Source organism: Pagrus major, chromosome 4 (assembly GCF_040436345.1).
Source record: "Pagrus major chromosome 4, Pma_NU_1.0".
Taxonomy (NCBI): Eukaryota; Metazoa; Chordata; class Actinopteri; order Spariformes; family Sparidae; genus Pagrus; species Pagrus major.
This window is the reverse complement of record NC_133218.1, coordinates 10,598,722-10,618,751: the sequence shown is the minus strand read 5'-3', so window position 1 is coordinate 10,618,751 and position 20,030 is coordinate 10,598,722. Positions and strand designations below refer to the sequence as shown.

The 20,030-nt window shown below is 40.8% G+C and overlaps 1 protein-coding gene across 2 annotated transcripts in view; it reads right to left on the bottom strand.

Annotated features, from left to right (window-relative positions):
* arnt2 (aryl-hydrocarbon receptor nuclear translocator 2) overlaps nucleotides 1-19,525 on the bottom strand; it is a 69,536-nt gene extending 50,011 nt beyond the window's left edge. The window contains exons 1-5 of one of the 2 annotated variants that reach the window (XM_073464365.1): nucleotides 19,282-19,525; nucleotides 8,920-9,031; nucleotides 4,106-4,153; nucleotides 2,463-2,510; nucleotides 1,062-1,275 (exon numbers count right to left, since the gene is read on the bottom strand). In XM_073464365.1, coding sequence (XP_073320466.1) covers nucleotides 1,062-1,275; nucleotides 2,463-2,510; nucleotides 4,106-4,153; nucleotides 8,920-9,031; nucleotides 19,282-19,312 — 453 coding nt within the window. In that variant the 5' untranslated portion in view covers nucleotides 19,313-19,525. Of the gene's footprint in view, nucleotides 1-1,061; nucleotides 1,276-2,462; nucleotides 2,511-4,105; nucleotides 4,154-8,919; nucleotides 9,032-18,643; nucleotides 18,854-19,281 lie in introns of those variants that run through there. The other variant, XM_073464363.1, reaches the window with a different exon arrangement.
* Between the last annotated feature and the right edge of the window lie 505 nt (nucleotides 19,526-20,030).

Genomic DNA, 20,030 nt, shown 5'->3' with positions numbered 1-20,030 from the left:
ATTTTACAGGTTTTCCAAGGGAAAAAAGTGTTACAGTTTCCCAGAAAACTCCCACAAGGCACATAGTGAACAGCTTTGGTCACTCAGTAGGTCACTGACTGCTCCACGGTGAGTCAAGTCCACTTTCAACATGCACAGTACTGAATCCAGGCTCCCTTTTGTATGAGGATGCATTAGAGCTTGTGCTGTTATTGGTGTGCTTTTATTGTGAAGCTTTGATGTTTTATGAAAATACAGTATACCACCACTGCAACAACTGAACAGAAGGCAAGTAAAAGACCTTGTCCCTTCAGAGACTGTTCCCCTGGAAGAGCTGGACCACATGCGGTAGAGTGTTGCATATACTTGTAAATGACAAAGAAATACAGATACAGATTGTCAAACGTGTGCAGAAAAACATGCACAATAGTATGCCGGTTAAGACTAGCTTTGTCAAGTATCCTGGATATCAGCTGCACATGTAAACATAATATCTTGAGTTTCAAAAACCACGGTGAGCATTTAATCACACAGTATGTAATCTCTGTGTTAGGGGACTCTCAAGAAAAAAACAGACTGAGTAGCATGTGATCATTTGTGAGTGGTTGTCTTCATTGCACACAACATTTTGTCACATTCACCAACTTCCTTCCTCACTCTCTGACTCTCTCTTGGATGTTACAGCAACAGGAAACCAAATCAAACACACTGTTACCTTGAGCAAACGTGTGGATTACTCAGTTTGAACATTGTTAGAAACATTTGGGATTATGTAAGTACGCAACATAACAAAGTATAGAACAAAGGTCGAGCCGTTTTTAGACAGAAATCTTAAATATATCATCATTAACCACTTTCATGTTGGAATCTGCAGATGACCCTCCAAACTGAGCGTGTCCACATTTACATCTATGTGCAGACTGTAGACTTGTTTTGAATTTGATATTAATGTAAATTTCTGGCGATGCTGCTGTGATTCAATGCGGTAAAAAATAAAGTGAAAAAAAGTGAAAGGATGATGAATATGTTTTCTATTAGTCTGGCCTCTATGATAGAGCTCTGTGTCTCTGACAGTACAGTACCTGTTCAGTGAGGAAGGAGGGCTTGTAGGCCCCATCAGTGGACGTGTTGCCAGTGCCCCTCATGGATTTCATATGGGAGACCGCCATACGCAGGATGGTCAGCTTATCAGGTTTGCGGGCCAGGGCGCTGCAGGTTGGGACCATGTCCGACAGCTCAGTGATGTATTGGGTCATTTTGTTACGTCGGCGTCGCTCAATCTCACTGTGGTTCTCTCTAAAACAGAGAGAAGGGCAGTTAGACACTCGGGGAGGGTACAGGCTGGGAACCAACGGCCAGCCTCGCTTGAACAGGTGATGAACAGCTATGATGTATCTGATCAAGGTGTCTGTCTGACTTTGCTTCACCATAGGTTTGGTTAAACTGCAACATACAGTCTGTTTTAGTCAAAACTGAGATAATCATGAATAATATGTTATTTCATATTTGAATGAAACTGCATGTTTACTGCTAATTTTTGCTATTTTGAGATGCATTTCTGGGATCGAGATTTGTGTGCAGGCCAGTCAGCGAGAGATTTTACTTCGATTGTGGGGTATTTCCTTAAAAAAGGGCCAGGAGGGACACGTAAGGTTATGCCAAAAAATACTTTTATAGACTCCAACTGTTTCTTTATATGAGCCCTGCAGACCTATTAATATGCAAACTGACACTTTCACTGAGGTCTCAAGTTGTCAATGCATTCTCTTCATATCAGGGCGAAATATCCAAATGGAACTCTTGTAGTTTTGTAAGCAGCTCCATCAGGCAGGAAGCAGTGGACACATTGACACAAAAAATGATTACACCCTGAACACTTCAGGAAGAATGACGCAAATTGATTTGAACGAAAGGAATGTTACACTAATTCAACTGTAACAAAAGGTTCACATTTAAGAACCAACTGCAACAAAACTCAGCACACCTTGATTTGAGATATTCCATTTCTGTAATTGTTTGTATGTCCGCATTTATTTGTTATGACAGATTCGATCTTCCTGGGCATTGATGATACATAAATCTGTAGATAAATGTTGGTCCATCCTTCGCAGATGATTCTTTTGAGCTGCCTTTGAGATGTCTCTCATTGCTGGTTTTTGACACTGGGAGTGTTTTCTCTGGATGGTGATGGTTCAGATGATAAACTGAGTTTGTGGTATTTCACATCTTTATCGACACAGATTTTTGGCAACTCCCCTGTCCATCAGACATCTGATAAAACAACATCAGCTGGTGAGTTTAGCTAACTCAGCCAATCCCGCTCTGCTTATTATGAAAAATTGGGTTGGTCCTGAAAGATATAACATATACTGACAAAAAAGCTAATTGTGGTCTGATAAGAACCAAGAGGTGTGCAGGTTGTACAGTCTGTTGATCCCTGAGTCAATGGAAAATCCTCTGTGGCCCCAGTTGGCTAGGCCTACCTGGCATATCTCTCCTTATCTCCACCAGGAATGTGATCATCATCATACCTACAGAGAAGAGAGGACATAGCATGTAACATGATGTACATATAAACAGAGGAAAACCATCATGTAGCAACTTCACTGTCCATATTCCTCACATGCCATGGATGCCACATAGTAATGCATTTGAAAAGATGGTTCAAACTGTGATGGTAACAACATGGGCAAAAATAGACCAAACGGTGGCTGGTGTAACTGGTGCAGTGATGAAGGTTTTCTGTTCTACCCTGAATAAGGACACATTATGTTTTTCTTACATTCTGGGTTTTATTTTATAGTGTCGTGGTCACATTTGTTATAATAACTCCCAAACTCAACAGGTGACATCACTGATCTTGACTTTACGACAGTGAAGTGAGTCAAGCAGCAACACAGAGGGTGAGGCAGTCCGACAAGTTTGAAACAAACACATTAAATTGTGATTGTCGGTACCTGAATGGACATTTGGTAATGTAAGTGGTTTAAACCCCTTACAATAACTTTAATGACCTGTTGACTTACAATAACTGTTGCCGATTTCAACCAATAGTAAACGTAACCATAACTAAATATAAAAAGACCCAGACTGCAAGAAAAGCACTATTTTTCCTTTTACCTGTCTATCACAGTACAGGGATACTAGCTGGAAGAGGAAAAAGTCACTCCTGACTTTACTTACTTAACTTATATAATCTATGATATCCTGCTGATTTTGCAGACTGGGGTTTTCACACTGTCGGTGTAATGGAGAGTCCTGTTGTGTGTCCCTTTCAGCTGTCTTTACACTATGCTAATGTTGCAGCCTATAAAGTGCATCACAACAACTCCCCCCCCACACACACACACCCCTCAAACACTGTGAGTCTACACTTCCTTCTTTTCTTTATTCAGTCTCCGTGCAGCTGTCAGTCACTGTATGTCACTGACTGAGAAGCAGCTATGGTAGACAGCGATGAAGTATCTATTTTGTGATAACAGCATCTAAGTGTATGAACAGTGGCAACCCTTTCACAGTATGAATATGAAGCTTTTCTGTCCATTATTTAGAGTGCAGTTCCTCCTGTGTTCAGCAGAGAGCAGCTCCTCCTCCCCACTGTCACTACTCAACCTGGCAGCAACAAATCCACTGTTGTCAGCTCAGACATAAAGCACCCACTGTACATCCTACACACTTACACACTACACAATATGAAAAGGAAGAAAAGGAAAACAAGTTGAGATAAATTAAATGTGAGAGGACGTTTGAGATGCAGTGAGAGAAAGACTCGAGTCCCTCTTTAAATAAAGTATAACAACACAGCGCTGTAATTTTGATGGAGAAATAAAATGTTATGAGGTGTCCACGCAACAGTCAGTGTCAGTGTAATAAACATGCGGGAGTATCTGCAGGATTCTCAAAGACAAATTGGGATTTTTTTTAAGACGTTTTGAAGATGCATGCACACCATATTACTAACCCATTTTTGAATTACATGACTGTGGCATCTGGTTATTTAAACATGTTTGATGTTTTATAATTGATATTATCTGCAGATACCCTTAAACAGGAACTATGTGACTTTGTGAACTAGTTCTAAAACATGTCAGACAGGACCGCTACTATCTGCTTTCCGTGGTCTCACCTTGAAAATTTGCTGGGTCCCTCTCCGTCTTCGTCATCAAAGTCCATTCTGAGAAACAACCACAGGAGACACAGTTACACTCTGGATTAGACGGACAGCTGACAGCACTCTCTCATCAATAACTGTAGACAGCAGACAGCAGCAGAATTCTTCCTCTTTGGTTCTGCTGCTGCAATGTTACAAGTTGAGTCCGCTAACAAATAAAGTGGTTCAATGTGTTTATGTGGCCAGCAGTGGATGGCTCCTAATTACAGAGCTAATGAAGTGATGAGCCATCACGTTTCCCTACCACTCAGTTCAAACCACTGTGAGACCAAGTTTAAAATCACTCACCTGCGACAACAGTTGGCTATGGTGTCATGATGGTGGGCCTAAAGCTAACATCAATGCATCAGAAAAAACTATTTAGGAGCCAGCGTACAATAGACACAACAGTACAACAGCAAATCTGGTAGCGAAGGAATTGTTTTTACGTTATTTTGAGATGATCAAACTTGCCTTGAAGAACATTATGAACAGATGTGTCTTCACCGTACAAAGAGCACTGCAGTATAACTGCATAGCTGTAACATTTTACAAATGCAGTCTTGTACAATAAACTGCAAACCTGACTGTAATGGAAACAGAACAGGGTGATGGAAATAGAAGGCCGAGCAGTGTGACATGGAGCGGCGCCGTGCACGCCCTGTTCGTGCCTCTGCATACATTGTCCTCATGTAGACAGCACTATTAACATAGAAATGTACAAAGAAACCATCCGGCTGGGTGACTGTTATAGAGCCACTTGTTGAGAGGTTCAGAGTTTATGGAGAAGCTCACTGAGCAGCTATCATGACTCACTCTTACTTTGTTTGGCTGTTTAACTAAAATATTCTTAATATCAGTAGCAGTAATATCATCACCACTGCTCCAGCTGAAACTCAGGACAAATGACAGGGCCCTCACTTCCTTGTATAGTTATCTACATTCAATTACACCCAACAAAGACTTTTCCTGTGTGCACACAAGGACTATTACTCTCAAATTTAGAACACAGATTTGTTAAATTAAAAAATAAAACAAGTTTTTGATTAGTGCACTGGTGCTCTCATGGTCCTGCCATTTAAGTTTCGTTTTATGTGTTTTCTAGATTTTTGTGGTGTCCTCTGCTGTGTTTCCACTGTTCTGTTTTCCCTCCTGTTTTCTTGTTCTCCTCACCAGCCTGGTTTTCCCTCCACACCTGACTTGCATCTCCATTGCTAGCCCAGCCCTGTTCCAGTGTTATTCCAACCTAATCAGCTCATTCCCTGTTTTTAGTGCTTTTCCACTCATTACCCTCACCTGTGTTTCTCTGCCTCACTCTAGCTGCACCTCATTCCCTTCATAGTTTAGTTTGTATATAAGTCTTTAGTTCAGTCTTTTACCCTTTTTCCACTGTTCAAAAATCCCACTTAAACCCGCTAAGGTCTGGCTTTTGTGTGCAATGGGAATGTGTAAACTCTGCATTGCAGTCAATTGACTCTGCAGTAGACCCGGGTTTTTATCACCTCAGCTGCAACCCTTGTAGAATTATCACTGCGTTGTTCACCAAATGAACAAACAGAAGCTAACTTTAAACCTCCAGAACCAGAATCATCACAAGGTTCAGCTGAGTGCAATTTCATCCATTCAGCAAGACTATATAATCACAGATAGCATAGTACATTAATGTGTTGTACTCTTTCATGAAGGAAAACAGCCCCTCTCTACTTGCAGCTGTTGCCTTTCTTCTTGTCTCCACATGCAGCAGATCTGGAATCAGATTTATCCCTACCCTTGACCTTCTTTTGAAAGCACTGCTCATGGTGTAGTGAGGACAGACAGAGACAGAGAGGAGCTTTCCTTCACGACGCAAATGTATCTGAATTTCACAAACACACTTATCAATTGAGGTTAACGTTATGAGGCTGACTTAGTGTGTGTGTGTGTATGTCTGAGTGTGTATGTGTGTCGGACAAGTGACAGGACAAAGAGTGAAGCTCAAAACACCGTCAGTGTCATTTCACAAATAGTCAAAAGTCTAAGAGTGGAAGCTACATTTTTTTAGACTCTGACAGGCTACTTCTCTTAGTTTTAGTGGACACCAGTGGACGTCGGATGAAGTTAATCTAAATCCAAGGACCCATCGCTCCATGTGATGATCTCTATACTTTGCTCAGCTGTTACTCTGACTGTCCAGTCTTGCTCCAGTCGTGCACATGCATACAAGTAGATAGATAAGTGATATACAAGCTGTTTGGAGACCTGGTGGTTACACATATACATGGAAGAGAAACTGAAGTTCTGCAGGAGAAAGCTAGCAGGGAAATTGGGTTTCCTTAATCTGCTACCCAGATGACAGAAGCTGGGTTTCTCGTTTACATTACACTTACAGGAGAACGCCTGCTGGTTACTTCAGGGCACCTAAACGCACCGTATAGTGTGTTTACCAACCTCCCCTCCCCCTCACATAGGCTGCTGTGTCTCTACTCAGTTTGTATGCATGATCTACCTGATGGCCTCATGCACCATGGGAGCAGTGTCTCTGTTGTTGTCTTAGGATCTTTAGCTACAACCTGGCTCATCTACACACACTTGCCAAGATCCCGGTCTGTATTATTTATTCATGTTTATGTAGGCCTAATGCATGTGCATGAGTTAAATGCATTGCTTTGACCCCTGAGGATTGGATTAACAAGGTACTGAACTCATGTACACTGCCCCCATACACACACAAACACTGAAAAGCAGCCCCCCTGTTTATAAACCTCAGTCCTCAGTCCTAATGTTCACACACTGATGCAGAATCTGAAAACTCCATTTACACGTCAAACAGAGTTCCATTCACGATAGAGTTTTGAGGTCACTTTCTAAAAGCTCTCCATCCACTATTTACTCCTACTGACACACCAAAACAATCGTGAATGAATAGACTGTTGGGATCAGCTCACCCTTTTGCCATGTGGGAGAAAACAATATTGTCAGGATTGGTGCTTCAACGCTGAGTTATTTAATGAAGTTGAGTTCTTATCATCATGTACACAATTACAGTGAAGCTGGCGTTCACAACTAAATTCTAACATCTAAGCCCCTTCCAACAATGGTTTATGTGATTTTTCTTTTTACATGCATCTTTTTATCCCTTTTATACATGAGTGGAACTAAATCTAATTAGAATCTGAGTCATAAAATAAAGCTACCACCCAAATCTGTTTTTGGCATGTCCAGATTGTATCCAGATTGGTTTTAGGAAGTCTGGACAGCAGAAAACCACATAAAATGCTATTTTTGCAAATCAAATCTGAACCACGTTTGGAGGTGGTTTGAAATGTGATTCAAATCAGAGTTCCACAGATGTGTCTCGGTCCGGACGCTCTGGCCGCTCATATCAGATTTCAAACTGTCTTTTGTGTCATTCACAATGTGACGCACAATGACAACATCAAATCCAGAGTCACAGAAGTGCATCAGAGCGTCTAAGCAGAATCCAGGCTGCCACTAGCAGAGCAGGATGGAGGACAACACAGAGAACAGCAGTCCACAGAATCACGCTGAAATAAGTTCCTCCTCGACAGAGATAATGAATCTCCATTTCTCATTCTTCTGTGTTGGAAAGCTGCATCACCAGAGAATGCAGTTACTGACGCCTACGTCATTACCACAGCAACTATGTAGATAGGTTGGTGATGTCTGGACACAAAAATCTGATCTGATCACTTGTAATTAACGGTGTGGACAAACTGGACAATCATTTGTAGCAAGTTCTATCTGCCACATTAATCCACATGTTCTGTAATTGTCCAAAACATTGATGTGGACTGGCACTCCACTGGACGGCACTATTCTGGCACCATGACAGCCAAACACTGTCTGACAGACTTAATGCTGTACCTGAATCTTGAGAAATCAGGATGATTTACATGCCTCAGTGAAGGATTTCCACAAAGTCCACAAGGACACAAGTAGACAAAGAGATCTTTAAAACTCTATCAATCACTCATACAGCAGTAGGGTTGGGTACTGTTCACATTGAAACCACTACTGGTTCTGATACCAGTACCTGGAATTCGAGACCGGTACGCAACGGTACCTTTTTTCTTTACTTTACTCTCTGTAATAACAAAAAAGTAATTTCAGTTCTAAAAAGTATATCATGAGTCATATTTCCAGTAAAAATGCACATCACATGTCAGTCAGTCTTTCTAGGTTTTATTTCAGTAGCATCTTGTCATACTGTATATAAATCTGGTAAATACAATACTTTTGGAAGTTATCGTCTACATTCAGCTCTTCCTGCTCACCAAGCTAGTGCTATGAGAATAAATAAAATAGAAACCATGAAGATATACTGTACATGTGCTGCCCTCTCCTGCCTAACAACGTCTCCACCAGTGGTGACTGACATGTTCAGTAACATTAACCAATCAGAATGTGGTACACATGTTTATTTGTAGCCACATGGAAAATAGTTCAATCATCTCCATTTCAGTTTTTTGCACACAAACACAGGCCCATCCCCATGATCATTGTTGCTTTTGTGATCAAGCGCTCTCTAGCTGCTTCACACACAACATGATGATATGAATGCCTGACATGTTCCTTCCAACACTCTATTAAGACTGAGATACACAATAATGAGACTGCATCTAAATGCTACTGTTTAAACTGTTAGTAGCTAACATGAAAGTTTACCCAAACTAAAACTTATCAGCTTCTGGGGAGAGTTGGGTGTTATTTTCAGATCCTCTTATAAAAATACAGATTTTTAAAAACATTTATTTTTAGTGGTTAATTTCCTCAACAGGTCAGATACTCACCCTCCCGATCTCCTCTTGCCCCCACGGCCTGGCACGGTTCCTCCCATCCTGACCTGGCCAGCCCCAACTCCTCCTGGCATGGCTACTGTCCCAGGCAACTCACTGGCCATCTCTGGAAGATACAACAGTAACATGAGGGTTAGCACAAGTGTCCGTCACCTAAAAACTACCAATAATAAGTGGCAGTGTTTTCCCATTGAAATAGATGTGAATAGATAATTAATACAGTTTTTATTCAAACACGTATAAATTTGCCTTTACGGGGTTGCGGGTGGGCTGGAGCCAACTGCAGCTGACATTGACTGACTGACAGCTCTCTATTTTTGCTATCCCCTTTGCTGCTGTAAAATTGCTAATTTCCCCGTTGTGGGGCTAATAAAGGACAATCTTATCTTATCTTATCTCTAATCTTATTTGGCGAGCAGTGGGGTACAACCTGGACGAGTCGCCAGTTTATCTGACATTTAGATAATCAACCATTTGCACATGCATTCACACCTATGTTGGATGGAGAACCCATGCAGGCACTCTACACAGAAAGGGCCATGCCCTAATTGGGTCTCTAACCCAGTACTTTCTTGCTGTGAGGCAACAGCGCTAACCACTGCTCCATCGTGCTGCCCAATGCACAATGTTTCAGACAAAAATTTGAAAACATGGATTGTATTAAAAAGCAGATTGTTTTGGTACTGAAACACTTAAAATGTTATAATTATAAACCATCAATCATCGATTTCTGCACTGTTTTCTTTAAAACCAAAAAGTTTTCATATCGGCTGATGTCAACAACATATACGCCGATACTGTTGAATCTGTGACAGGCCAATACTGGCCGATAACACCGACCAACCAATGTTTTGTTCGGGCTCCAATGACTAATTAAGAATTATCTGTCGATCAGCAAGGCTAACTGGTTACTCTGGAGTATTGACATAACATACAGGGATGAGTTTGAACTTGGGATGCCAATTTTAAGTAATTTCTTTAATCGATAGTCGGCTGCCTGAACAATCGATTATCGATTAATCATTAACAATATATGAAATATGTTGAACATTTTTCCTTTAGAAAACAGTTTTAAATAACCACTGACATGATCTATGTTTGATGTAAATCAGAGTTGGCTACATTAGGAGGTAAAAGAACAGATATAGTAAACATAAAGTTACCTGCGTGATGAAACAAATAACACAGAATAATGACTTCATTTTAATTACGGAGCTTCTGTCTGTCACTGTTCAACACCTTGCAACAAAACCCATCCAATACTGAGAGACATTTCTTTACAAAATACTTATATTGATTAAATATATTTTCTCATACCAATATTTTGTGTTTAATTTGGACAGATTTAAAAAAAACAAGTGTCTGTAATCTGTACTTTTTGATGTATCCGTGCCCGCCTCTGAAGACATTTTTAATTGGTTAAATTCAGTTAAACGGCCACCAATTGATTGATCAAATCATTAACATCCCTAGTTTGCACTGTTAGTACTTCAAATTATTATAATACTTAAACTTGGGCTAGTACTGTGAAAACCCCTATGCTTCTGTTAGTCTGCTGTCAGCACCATATTCCATAAGAGGACTGAGATCTATGGAGAAATCAATGTACACAGACCTACATAGTGTAGCTGTAGCTGGAGGCTCTAGTTAGCAGCCTGGATATCAAGTTCTATCTGATGATATTTCAGAAACACACATTTTCCTGCACAGGCCCTTCACTAAGCTTGCATACTGTAATGAAGCCAGTCAAATACATACTTGTTGTTCCATTGAATATGAAGCCACTGTGCTGCGTGTCATTATGGCTGAGAGGAATCATACTACGTGCCAATTCAGCCTCCATCTTCCTCTCATATTTACCTCTCTTTCTCTCTCACTGGCACTGCATTACTTTCCTCCTCGTTCATCCACAAATCCATTCTGTTTGCCTAGCTGTTTTCCACTCCATCTCTCCGCTCTATTCACTCACTCACTCACTCATTCAGCTCGATGGAATGGATAGGCCAAACAAACCCTCCGGTATGCCCCAGTGCACCAAGTAACATAGTTAATATTTGATACAGTGTGCATTCAACCCAGAGAAACACACACACACTCATTCTGCAGTGCATGGCTTCCATCATTTATTCATGAAATAGGAATGAGTAACACAAGGCTCTAAACCAGTGTAATCTGATTAAGAGACAGCCTCCTCCGACAATCAGTGTGGTCATTCAGCCTGGCAGGAACAGCACTCACACATTGCTGCCTTTTGGGCCTTTTTAGACACAACACAGTGTGAGCTGTGCTCACCGCTGGCTGCAGCACAGTCACAGTGCTGCTGCACCCAAAGATCAACCTGGCTGCAATGAGAGCAAAAATCCTTTGTGGTGCGGTGCGAGCCAATTGAAATAATGGGTTTCAGAGCCTCAACAGGCACACTATTACACTTCACCACTGTCACACCTGGGCCAGCGTCAACATTCCTGCTAAATTATGAGAACACTGAAGCCAAAATAATAGATAAATAGATAAAAATCTAAGATTTCTCCTCCTGTGTCTCTGCTTTGCTGACATCAACTTTTGTGTCAAATACATGTAAAAATTAGAATTATCGCCCCGCCATGTTGCTGCTCCTGAGCTTTTTCTTTTTTTTTTCAGAAAATGATGTCACAGTGACCTTTGACCTTTTCAATATGAAATTACTTCACTTCATCATTTTGTGCTATGGACATTTGTGCAAACTTTTGTCATAGTTGTCATATGAACTGCTGCGAAACAGCCAAAAATGTGTTTTATGAGGTCACAGTGACCTTCATCTCTTCCTGTCATTATTTCCAGACACCATTCTAATGTCAATACCTAAAAAATCCCAAAAAACACTTTAAAACTGTCCAGTCAAATATGATTTGGGGCAACAAGCTAATCATGTATAACTGCACATAACTGTTATGGCATTTCTAAACAGGAGGCAGTCAGCTGTCCATCGGATATGTGTCTCACACTACTCTATTTATAACAATTCAGCTGTCTACACAGGACAAGGAATGGCTTGTGTTTTACACACACAATACACGCAAAAACGCAACCTGAAGCATAAAAATATGCTTCATGTTTATTTTCTTCTGCTTTATGTGCATAGCTACGGTGATTGTGTGTTGGCTTCTGTCGCCGCCAGAACATGGGTGACCTGCACCCAATGCTACTGTGCCCAAATATATCCTGTTCAAAGACGGACAACTGAAGCTGCTGCTGCTTTGATAACATTAAGGGCCGGATCTACTAAGATCCCAAATTGCTTGTACTAATCTGCGTGCGCAACCTAGAAATTTGCGTGTGGGGTTGAAACGCGATTTACGAGTGATTGCGTAAATGACAACAGGTGCAAACGTGTTGGAGACACGCCTATTTTAATGAGGGTTTAGCGTGTTTCAGGGTTTTCAGCATGGCGAGTTTGAGAGAGCGAAAGCGCAAAGTGAAATTCGACCCTTTGGAATTAGAAGTGTTGGTAGAGGAAGCGAATAAACATTTCAATGAGCTGCAGCAAAGGAATCTGACGGTCGCGCAAAGGAACGCCGTGTGGGAGAAAATCGGTGAAAAAGTTAATGCTGTTGGAAAAAACAGGCGAACAGTGGATGAAGTGAAAAGGAGATACCAAGACATCAGAAGAAGAACAAAAGAAAAATTGGCGTGTTGTTTTTGTTTTGGCGTCTCCTTCTTGCAACAATAACCGCAGCCATGTGTGCGCAATTACGCATCCAAACGTTTGCACCTCCCTTTGAGACGTGTTAAATATAGAAGCAGTTTCTAGCAAAATTGCTTTCAGGTTTGATAAATCACTTTGTGTGTGCTAAATTAATATATTTACATTTTCTCCACCCAGAACACACACAATTGCGTGTAAACGCCCCATATTGTATATTCATTGCTGCAAACGTACTAACTGGATGCAGACGCGCTATTTTGCACCTTTGACAGACGCAACCCTTTTTGCGCACTGTTAGTAAATCAGTTTGTACAATTTTTTGCGTGTGCAAGGAGTTTGCACATGATTCAATACACGCAAACCTTTAGTAGATCCGGCCCTCAGATTTGCAAAAGAGCATGGTTAATGTTTAATTTCACCACTCCTCATCCTCCATCTCCTGATTTAACAACACATTTGAGGATATGTGAATGAATGAATAAATAATTTCCTACAATTCCATATCTGTAAAGACTACATGCTCACGATTCAATGAAATCCCTTAAGTAGTTGATCAAATTCCTCTTAAATGATATCTCACACACATTTTCTGTTTGACTCTGAAATTCTAGCTTAAAACTTGCAATACACCTCTTCATGTTGTAGTCTCGTCTGTAGGGTTGGGCATCAAGTACTGGTTCCAAATAAGAAACAGTTCCAAGGATCCGATTCTACAGGAATCATTTAGAAATTTCAATTAAGCTTGTAAGTTCCTAAACAAATTTCACTTGCATTCTTCTCAACATTCTCAACAGCGCACTGCAAACACCTACAGTATTCTCTACCAGGGCCTATCTATACATCTTCGCCTCATGTGGGTTGAATGCATACATTTCATCTCATCTCCTGATGCATTTGTCGTAAACATTGTATGTCCAGCATTATTTTCAGTTAATCTACTCAGCCATGGCTGAGTTGCTTGACTAGCCGACACAAGGGATGGGTATTGTTTTGATTTGAATGATTCTGCTCATCAATTTTCTCTCTTCTTTTCAATGTGCTCTCATGTGTCTTGCTGCATATAAAGAGCCATGATGTAAAGACTTTAACACGTCACAATAACATATTTATATGCCATATACAATTTTTTTTTTTATCAAAATAAGATTTATATTATCATGAATGACATAATAGGGCACATCCCTACTTGACAGCTTCTAATACATGCTGCTTGCTGTTGGTATCAATAACTAAATGTGTTTACAACTCAGGCATAAAATGCAACACAAAGTGCTTAACATAAAATCACATCATTTATAAGGACAAGTTGATAATCTCTCTGTTCCTTTGAATGCATGGCAAATGTTTCTAATTTTCTTTGGTGCAGTGTCTTAAAGACACAGCTACAGTCGATCAGAAGCCTGGTTTTAACTCAGTCACATACTGTATACATCTTCAGACAGCCAAAGCTAAAAGCCCTGAGGTCAAATGCATTAATGAGCCCATTGGGAGACCAGAGGGAATGTTGCATACTTTCTCCTTTTCAATCACTGCTCTCGCTCAGACAAGGTTGTTCCTCTTCTCTTTCTTCCCTGTCAGCCTCTCCCCCTTCCCTCCAGTCTTCTCCCCAAACACCAAGTCTATCAAACAGCCTCAGGACATTTACCACTCAAAAAGTACAATGCATACTCTATGAAGGATACTCATACAAATACAAATAGACATTGTTCAAAAAACTTAACCAACTAAATGGAACTGGATGCAAAATAACTGTAACTGTAATAAATGCTAAATATCTCACTACTCGATTAATCTGTTGAACAAATACTGACCTGTGAATTTAAACCTGTCTTAATTAGAGGTGTGAATCTTCACTGGCCTCACGATTCGATTACAATTCAGCTGTCAATGCAAAACGATTCTCGATGCATCGCGATGCATCTCAGTGTATGGTATACTCAATGATCTACATTACTGCACATCGCTACTTTTCGTTCATTTAAATTCCTCTTTTATTCATTAAGTCCTTCCAATAATCAGACTACAGCAGTCTACAAAATAAAAGCTGCATCTTTTCAGTACATAAACAAAAACAAAACAGTGATCCATCTGCAGTGACTTACACATGTGTTGTAATCTACAGTAACAGCATTAAGATAAGGCATTTAATGACTCTGCTGCACACACCTCTCTCAGAGTTGGATGGCAAAGTTGACAGTGCCTCCTCAGATCTTGGCTGATTAGCTGGGCTTGCTGTAACAGTTATTATTTATGGCTGCAGATGTTAGCTTCAGGTGAAAATGGCTAACGTGATTAGTAATTGTTGTCTAACAAAAAAAGTCTCATCCAGCTTGTGCTTCCCAGCAATGTGACCCAAGATGTCAGATGACGTTTTAAAAAATACTCTACAAGTTTTTTTTAATCACTCTCAGATGATCTCTGCCTACCTCTTACATACCTCCTACATAAGTAATGTTAGCCTGATGTCTGCCCACAATTCAGCATGGGAGAAACATTGCAACAAAACTTTATTGTCCAGCTGAGGCCAGACAATCAACAATCAACACAAGCTGTAGACTCTCGATTATGCTCTGTCTCTGCATCAATGCAGAATCTTCCACGTCTGCATCGCAATGCATCTTATAATTGAGGCATGCCCCCTTTTGGTCGGAATATCAACTGTCCGACTCGGTGTACTCTCAGGAGCCCCGAGTCGGACGGTTGATATTCCGACCAAAAGGGGGGCGTGCCTCGGCGAAATGTCGCGAGACAGCTGCGAGATTTCCCACTTTGCAACTCGGGCGAGTGGTCTCCCATGTATCTGGAATGCAGCATTACTACATCGTGTCACATTATATTGATAATTCAGCGCACAAATTGAAGCAAAACAATCTAATTCAAAATTTCACACCCACACCCCTTCAAAATAGGGTACATTCACATGAAATCCAGTGGTTTCGCTGGAGGCTTGTGCAGCGTTTCACTGCACCACCGGATTCCGTGTGAATGTACCCTATTTTGTCAGCCGCGTCGGCCATGCTGCTTCCTGCTTCTCTAACTGACTCATTCACTCTGCTGGAAATGGCACCCGGCAATTGGAGGCAACTAGCTGTACTGTGACATCTACAGGAGCGGTGGTTGTAGGCAATTCACTCGTTTAAAACATAAATAATTTCTTTCAAAATATCGATTTTTGGAGCTGCAAACAGATGCAGTATATTGCCAAAATAAATATAGCGATATATTGCAATATCGATTATTTAGCACAGCCCTAGAAAATAGGTGTAAAAATAAATCCTAACTGTTCCTTATTGGACCAAGTAGTGAACTCACGCCTCTTATATCTCCTATATGAAACAGGGGGGGCTTCAGACTATCACTTCTTGTCATGGTATCATGTGACATGACCTGACGACCAGGGCTAGCTGGTTAGCATGCTAACTTCAATAAATATCTCTGCAACACAGTTCACTGACATCTTTGACATAACATCTTCACGGCTGTTTCTTCACACTGTTGATAATGTTCATTATTTGAATGTTTTAAACTCAGATTCTGGTCATATCTTTAAACCAACCAATTTAGTCAAAGTGGTGAAATCATTAAGGTTAATCAGCATTACACATGAACACAACATGGGCCATTCTAACAGTAATACATTGAATTACCGTCATATTGATGTGTTTGTCAATTCAAGGACTTAAATGCTAATCTCACTGTGCGAATGCACACAAACACAAACTAAAGAAACAAACACAAATACTTTGGAAAAAAGGCAATATATTAAGTAATTACCATATGACTATGTTATCACATATGGTTGGTAATGCTTAATTGCCTAATAAATTGTGGCCTATTACAAGTCTAGAGTACTAGCACTACTATATACCAGCCGAGCCGATTTAAGCTTGTCCCAGATAATCGATATTGCCATGTGTCAGCCAATAGAGTAACAAAACTATCTGTCTTTTTACAATACAAATTTAGACAAAGTTTAACAAATTTTTAAACAAAATCCTTTTCTGTATCTTAAACAATTGAACTGAGCTCCTGAAATGTTTAAACCACTGCTGTGCCTAGATAAAAAAAAAACACTAGAAAACTGACAAAACTATGGACTGCACACTGCAGGTAACAATTAATTGATAATTTTAATTTCCAATGCATCTGTTGATTTTCTCTCCAATTAATCAATTGATTATTTAGTCAGTAGAATGTCAGAAAATAGTTAAAATGCACATTGCATTTTTTCCCAGAACCCATGGCATTTTGTTTAAATGTCTGGAAAAAAAAGTCCAAAACCATAAAAGATATTAAGTTTACCATGATAAAGAATAAAGAAAAGCAGAAAATCCTCACAAATAAAAAATAGGAATCAGAGAATACTGGGCTTCCTAGTGAATTGAATAATTAATCGGTCAAAATAGTTGTGGATTAATTTTCTGTTGACTGGCAAAAAGATACTGGACAAACCTTTACTTTTAGTATTTGACAGTTTTCTATCAATACTGCAGATTGACCTGTATTCTTTGTCCTCTCTAAACACGCAGCCCTCATTAGATCATTTCACTTGTCATGTTTCACATGCTCTTACACCAATTGGATCTGGGTGACGGCCAGCTGGAGATAATCCTGCAGTGACACAGCATTCCCACATCCCCGGGTATCTGGTCTGAGGTCAATGCACCTGACTGTGGTGCCATGCCTAAGGAAACAGTAAGGCTGATCACAGATCAGCAGGCTAACTTTGTCCTCCTCTGACTACAGCAGAAACAGCAGCAGCATTAGGCATGACTTAATTCTAACTGGGTGTCATCACCGGATAGAGGAGCTGCACGTAGCTCTCACTGCATGCTTCCGCCAAACATCAGTGGGTCATTACATTACAACAAGCATCCGATGCAGGGGATAATAAAGCAGTAGGTTTGTCCCTGGCCTGGAGGATGTGGTGCTGCTTCCATACACAGTCCGACTCTCATCTGCAATGACTTTAAACAGGACAAAGAGGAGGGTTTCGTTTTGTCTTCTCACAGTGCCCTTCTTTTATCTGACAGGGTTATTTTCTCATCTGTTCATTGTTCATTCCAACAACACCTCATCTCAACACTCTGTATGCAGCCAAGGTGCTAATAACTACCCAATTCTTTATTTATATTCCCTTTTCATTTACATTGCCAATGAAGTGACACAGAGCGCGAGGTAGAGTATGGTTGACCTGTTTTCATATGGAGGTCATTTACATGAGAATAATTACTTCCCTGGTTTAGACAGATCATTTTGGTGTTATCTTCTTTAAACCTAATACTTATTCAGTCCTATTTGGAGTGCAATTGTGGAATAATAATAATGCAGAATTATAACAACTTTATGGCACATACACATGAAGCAACATGCAACTGCTACCGTACATTTTGTACAATTACTTGATTCAACTGAAATGAATTTAATACATTGCCAAAGCAGTTGACGAAGGCTATATTAACTGCATTCTTTGAATACTACCTAATTGTCAAGCTCATTAGGACCAAAGTAAAGACAATAAACTGGTATATTTGTCAAACTCTATGTACTATAGTTACTCCCTCTAATCTGGAGGTAACTGTGACTTTATTCAGGCACGCAGATTTAAATTTAACTCCGTAGGGAACTGTTCTAATGCATTCACATTAGCAACGGAGAACATCACATCACGCCAGACTCTGTTTAAACATTAACAATTCACACTTCCTTTGTTTACCCGGAAACGTACATAGCACACAGAGTAAGTAAATAAGACTTATTACATATTGACATCGAATTCTAGTAAATCGGCTTATATGTGACCCAGCAAGGATCACGTATTACAATCAAATCTCCCAACTTCTATTACTGATTCAGACAAGTCTCTACTGCCCACCGAGGCGAAGGACCGAGTCAACACCAGGGGCACGAAGTCCCAAAGTTTAGTTATTATTTTAATACAAGTGACTTGGTGTGATAGCGGCTGTGCCGGAGATTAGAATGATTTGAAAGTGAATTGTGAAATGTTTGAGTCATGTTGTCTCCGGTACGTACCTCCAGCCAGCAGGATATGCCACAACGTTTTTTAACATCGGCAGATTTTTAAATAGGGTTTAGCATTAGGCTGTGGTCGTGAGAGCAGCTCATACCAGGGGACAGAAACCCTTTTATGTGCAGGAAGGATTCAACAGGCGAGGAACAGAGAAATCCAGAGATAAGCGATCAGCGCTGTCAGCCCGCTTCCCTTTTTAGACCACCAATGTTGAAGTGCCTCGGACACAACGCATGAAGGGCAGTGCTGTAACGTTACCGTGCGGCAACGATGAGCGAAATAACCTTTTGTATCACAGCGAGGGAAGCGAAGCGTCGGCGAAATGAACGCATTAGCCTAGCTTCACCGAAATACAGGGACACAAAGACGAATCTAAAGAGGCAATGATGCAGATACTTCCACAACAAGCAGGTCGCTTTCACGCTCGGCCGTAGAAATTGGTCGCAAAGCTGTGAAGAATAGCGGTGTTGTTGAGTGGGGGAAGGGGATGGATGCTGGAGCCAGGCTTCGGCGGCCTGTCGGCGCTTCAGCCCTCTTCAGCAACAGTCTCAACAAAAGCTGCTTCCTTTTTTTCTCACTTCTAGATAACATTCACACACATTCAGCTTCGACCACAATAACACACCGAGCACTGACTTACCGGACGGGTTGACCGCGGCGGGAGTTGCCATGTTTCCTCGGCGGAGAAAAATAAAAAACGGCAGCGATGGAGATGACGCACAATACGGCTCGAGAGCCCCGTGAGAGACGGCGTAAACTCCGCGGGATTGGCACGCGAGGCTCGGTCCAACCGCCTCACATCCGCTAACACGGAGCAAACTGATCTGGATCAAGAGCGTGACAAAAGCCTGCTGCTGTGCGTTGTGCGCGGTGTGTTTCAGGAAAAATGTTCCCCAACACCAGACTTAATAAAATGCAAGATGTCTGAATGGTAGCACCGCGAGATTTTAGGGTTGCTTGAATAAATTAATGTTATACAGTGTGACTGGTGCAGTGATGGATGTAATGTAGTAAATGTGTGAACGTGTGGATGCCGGAGTGGTCCGGCTGGGGCTGCTTGTTTGTGCAGTTGTTTGTGTTGACATATTTTCACTTTCAAATATGGTGTGTGGACTATATTCATACCGACTGCTCCTCCTCCTGCTACTGAAGCTGCCCAGCTGTGGACCTTACCCCTACCTGCTGGTGATGAGCTGCTGGAACAGAGTTCATTAACCCCTTGCTCAAGGGAACATCAGTAGCAGAATCATCCTACATGTTTAAATAAATGACAGTAATTAAGTAGGTCTACATGTTGCAATATGTCTCATAAAAGTGTAAGTCATTTTAATACAAACCGTCTGTGTAAAGTAGTTTATAAAATTGTCCATCACTGGTAAAGGTCCTGCA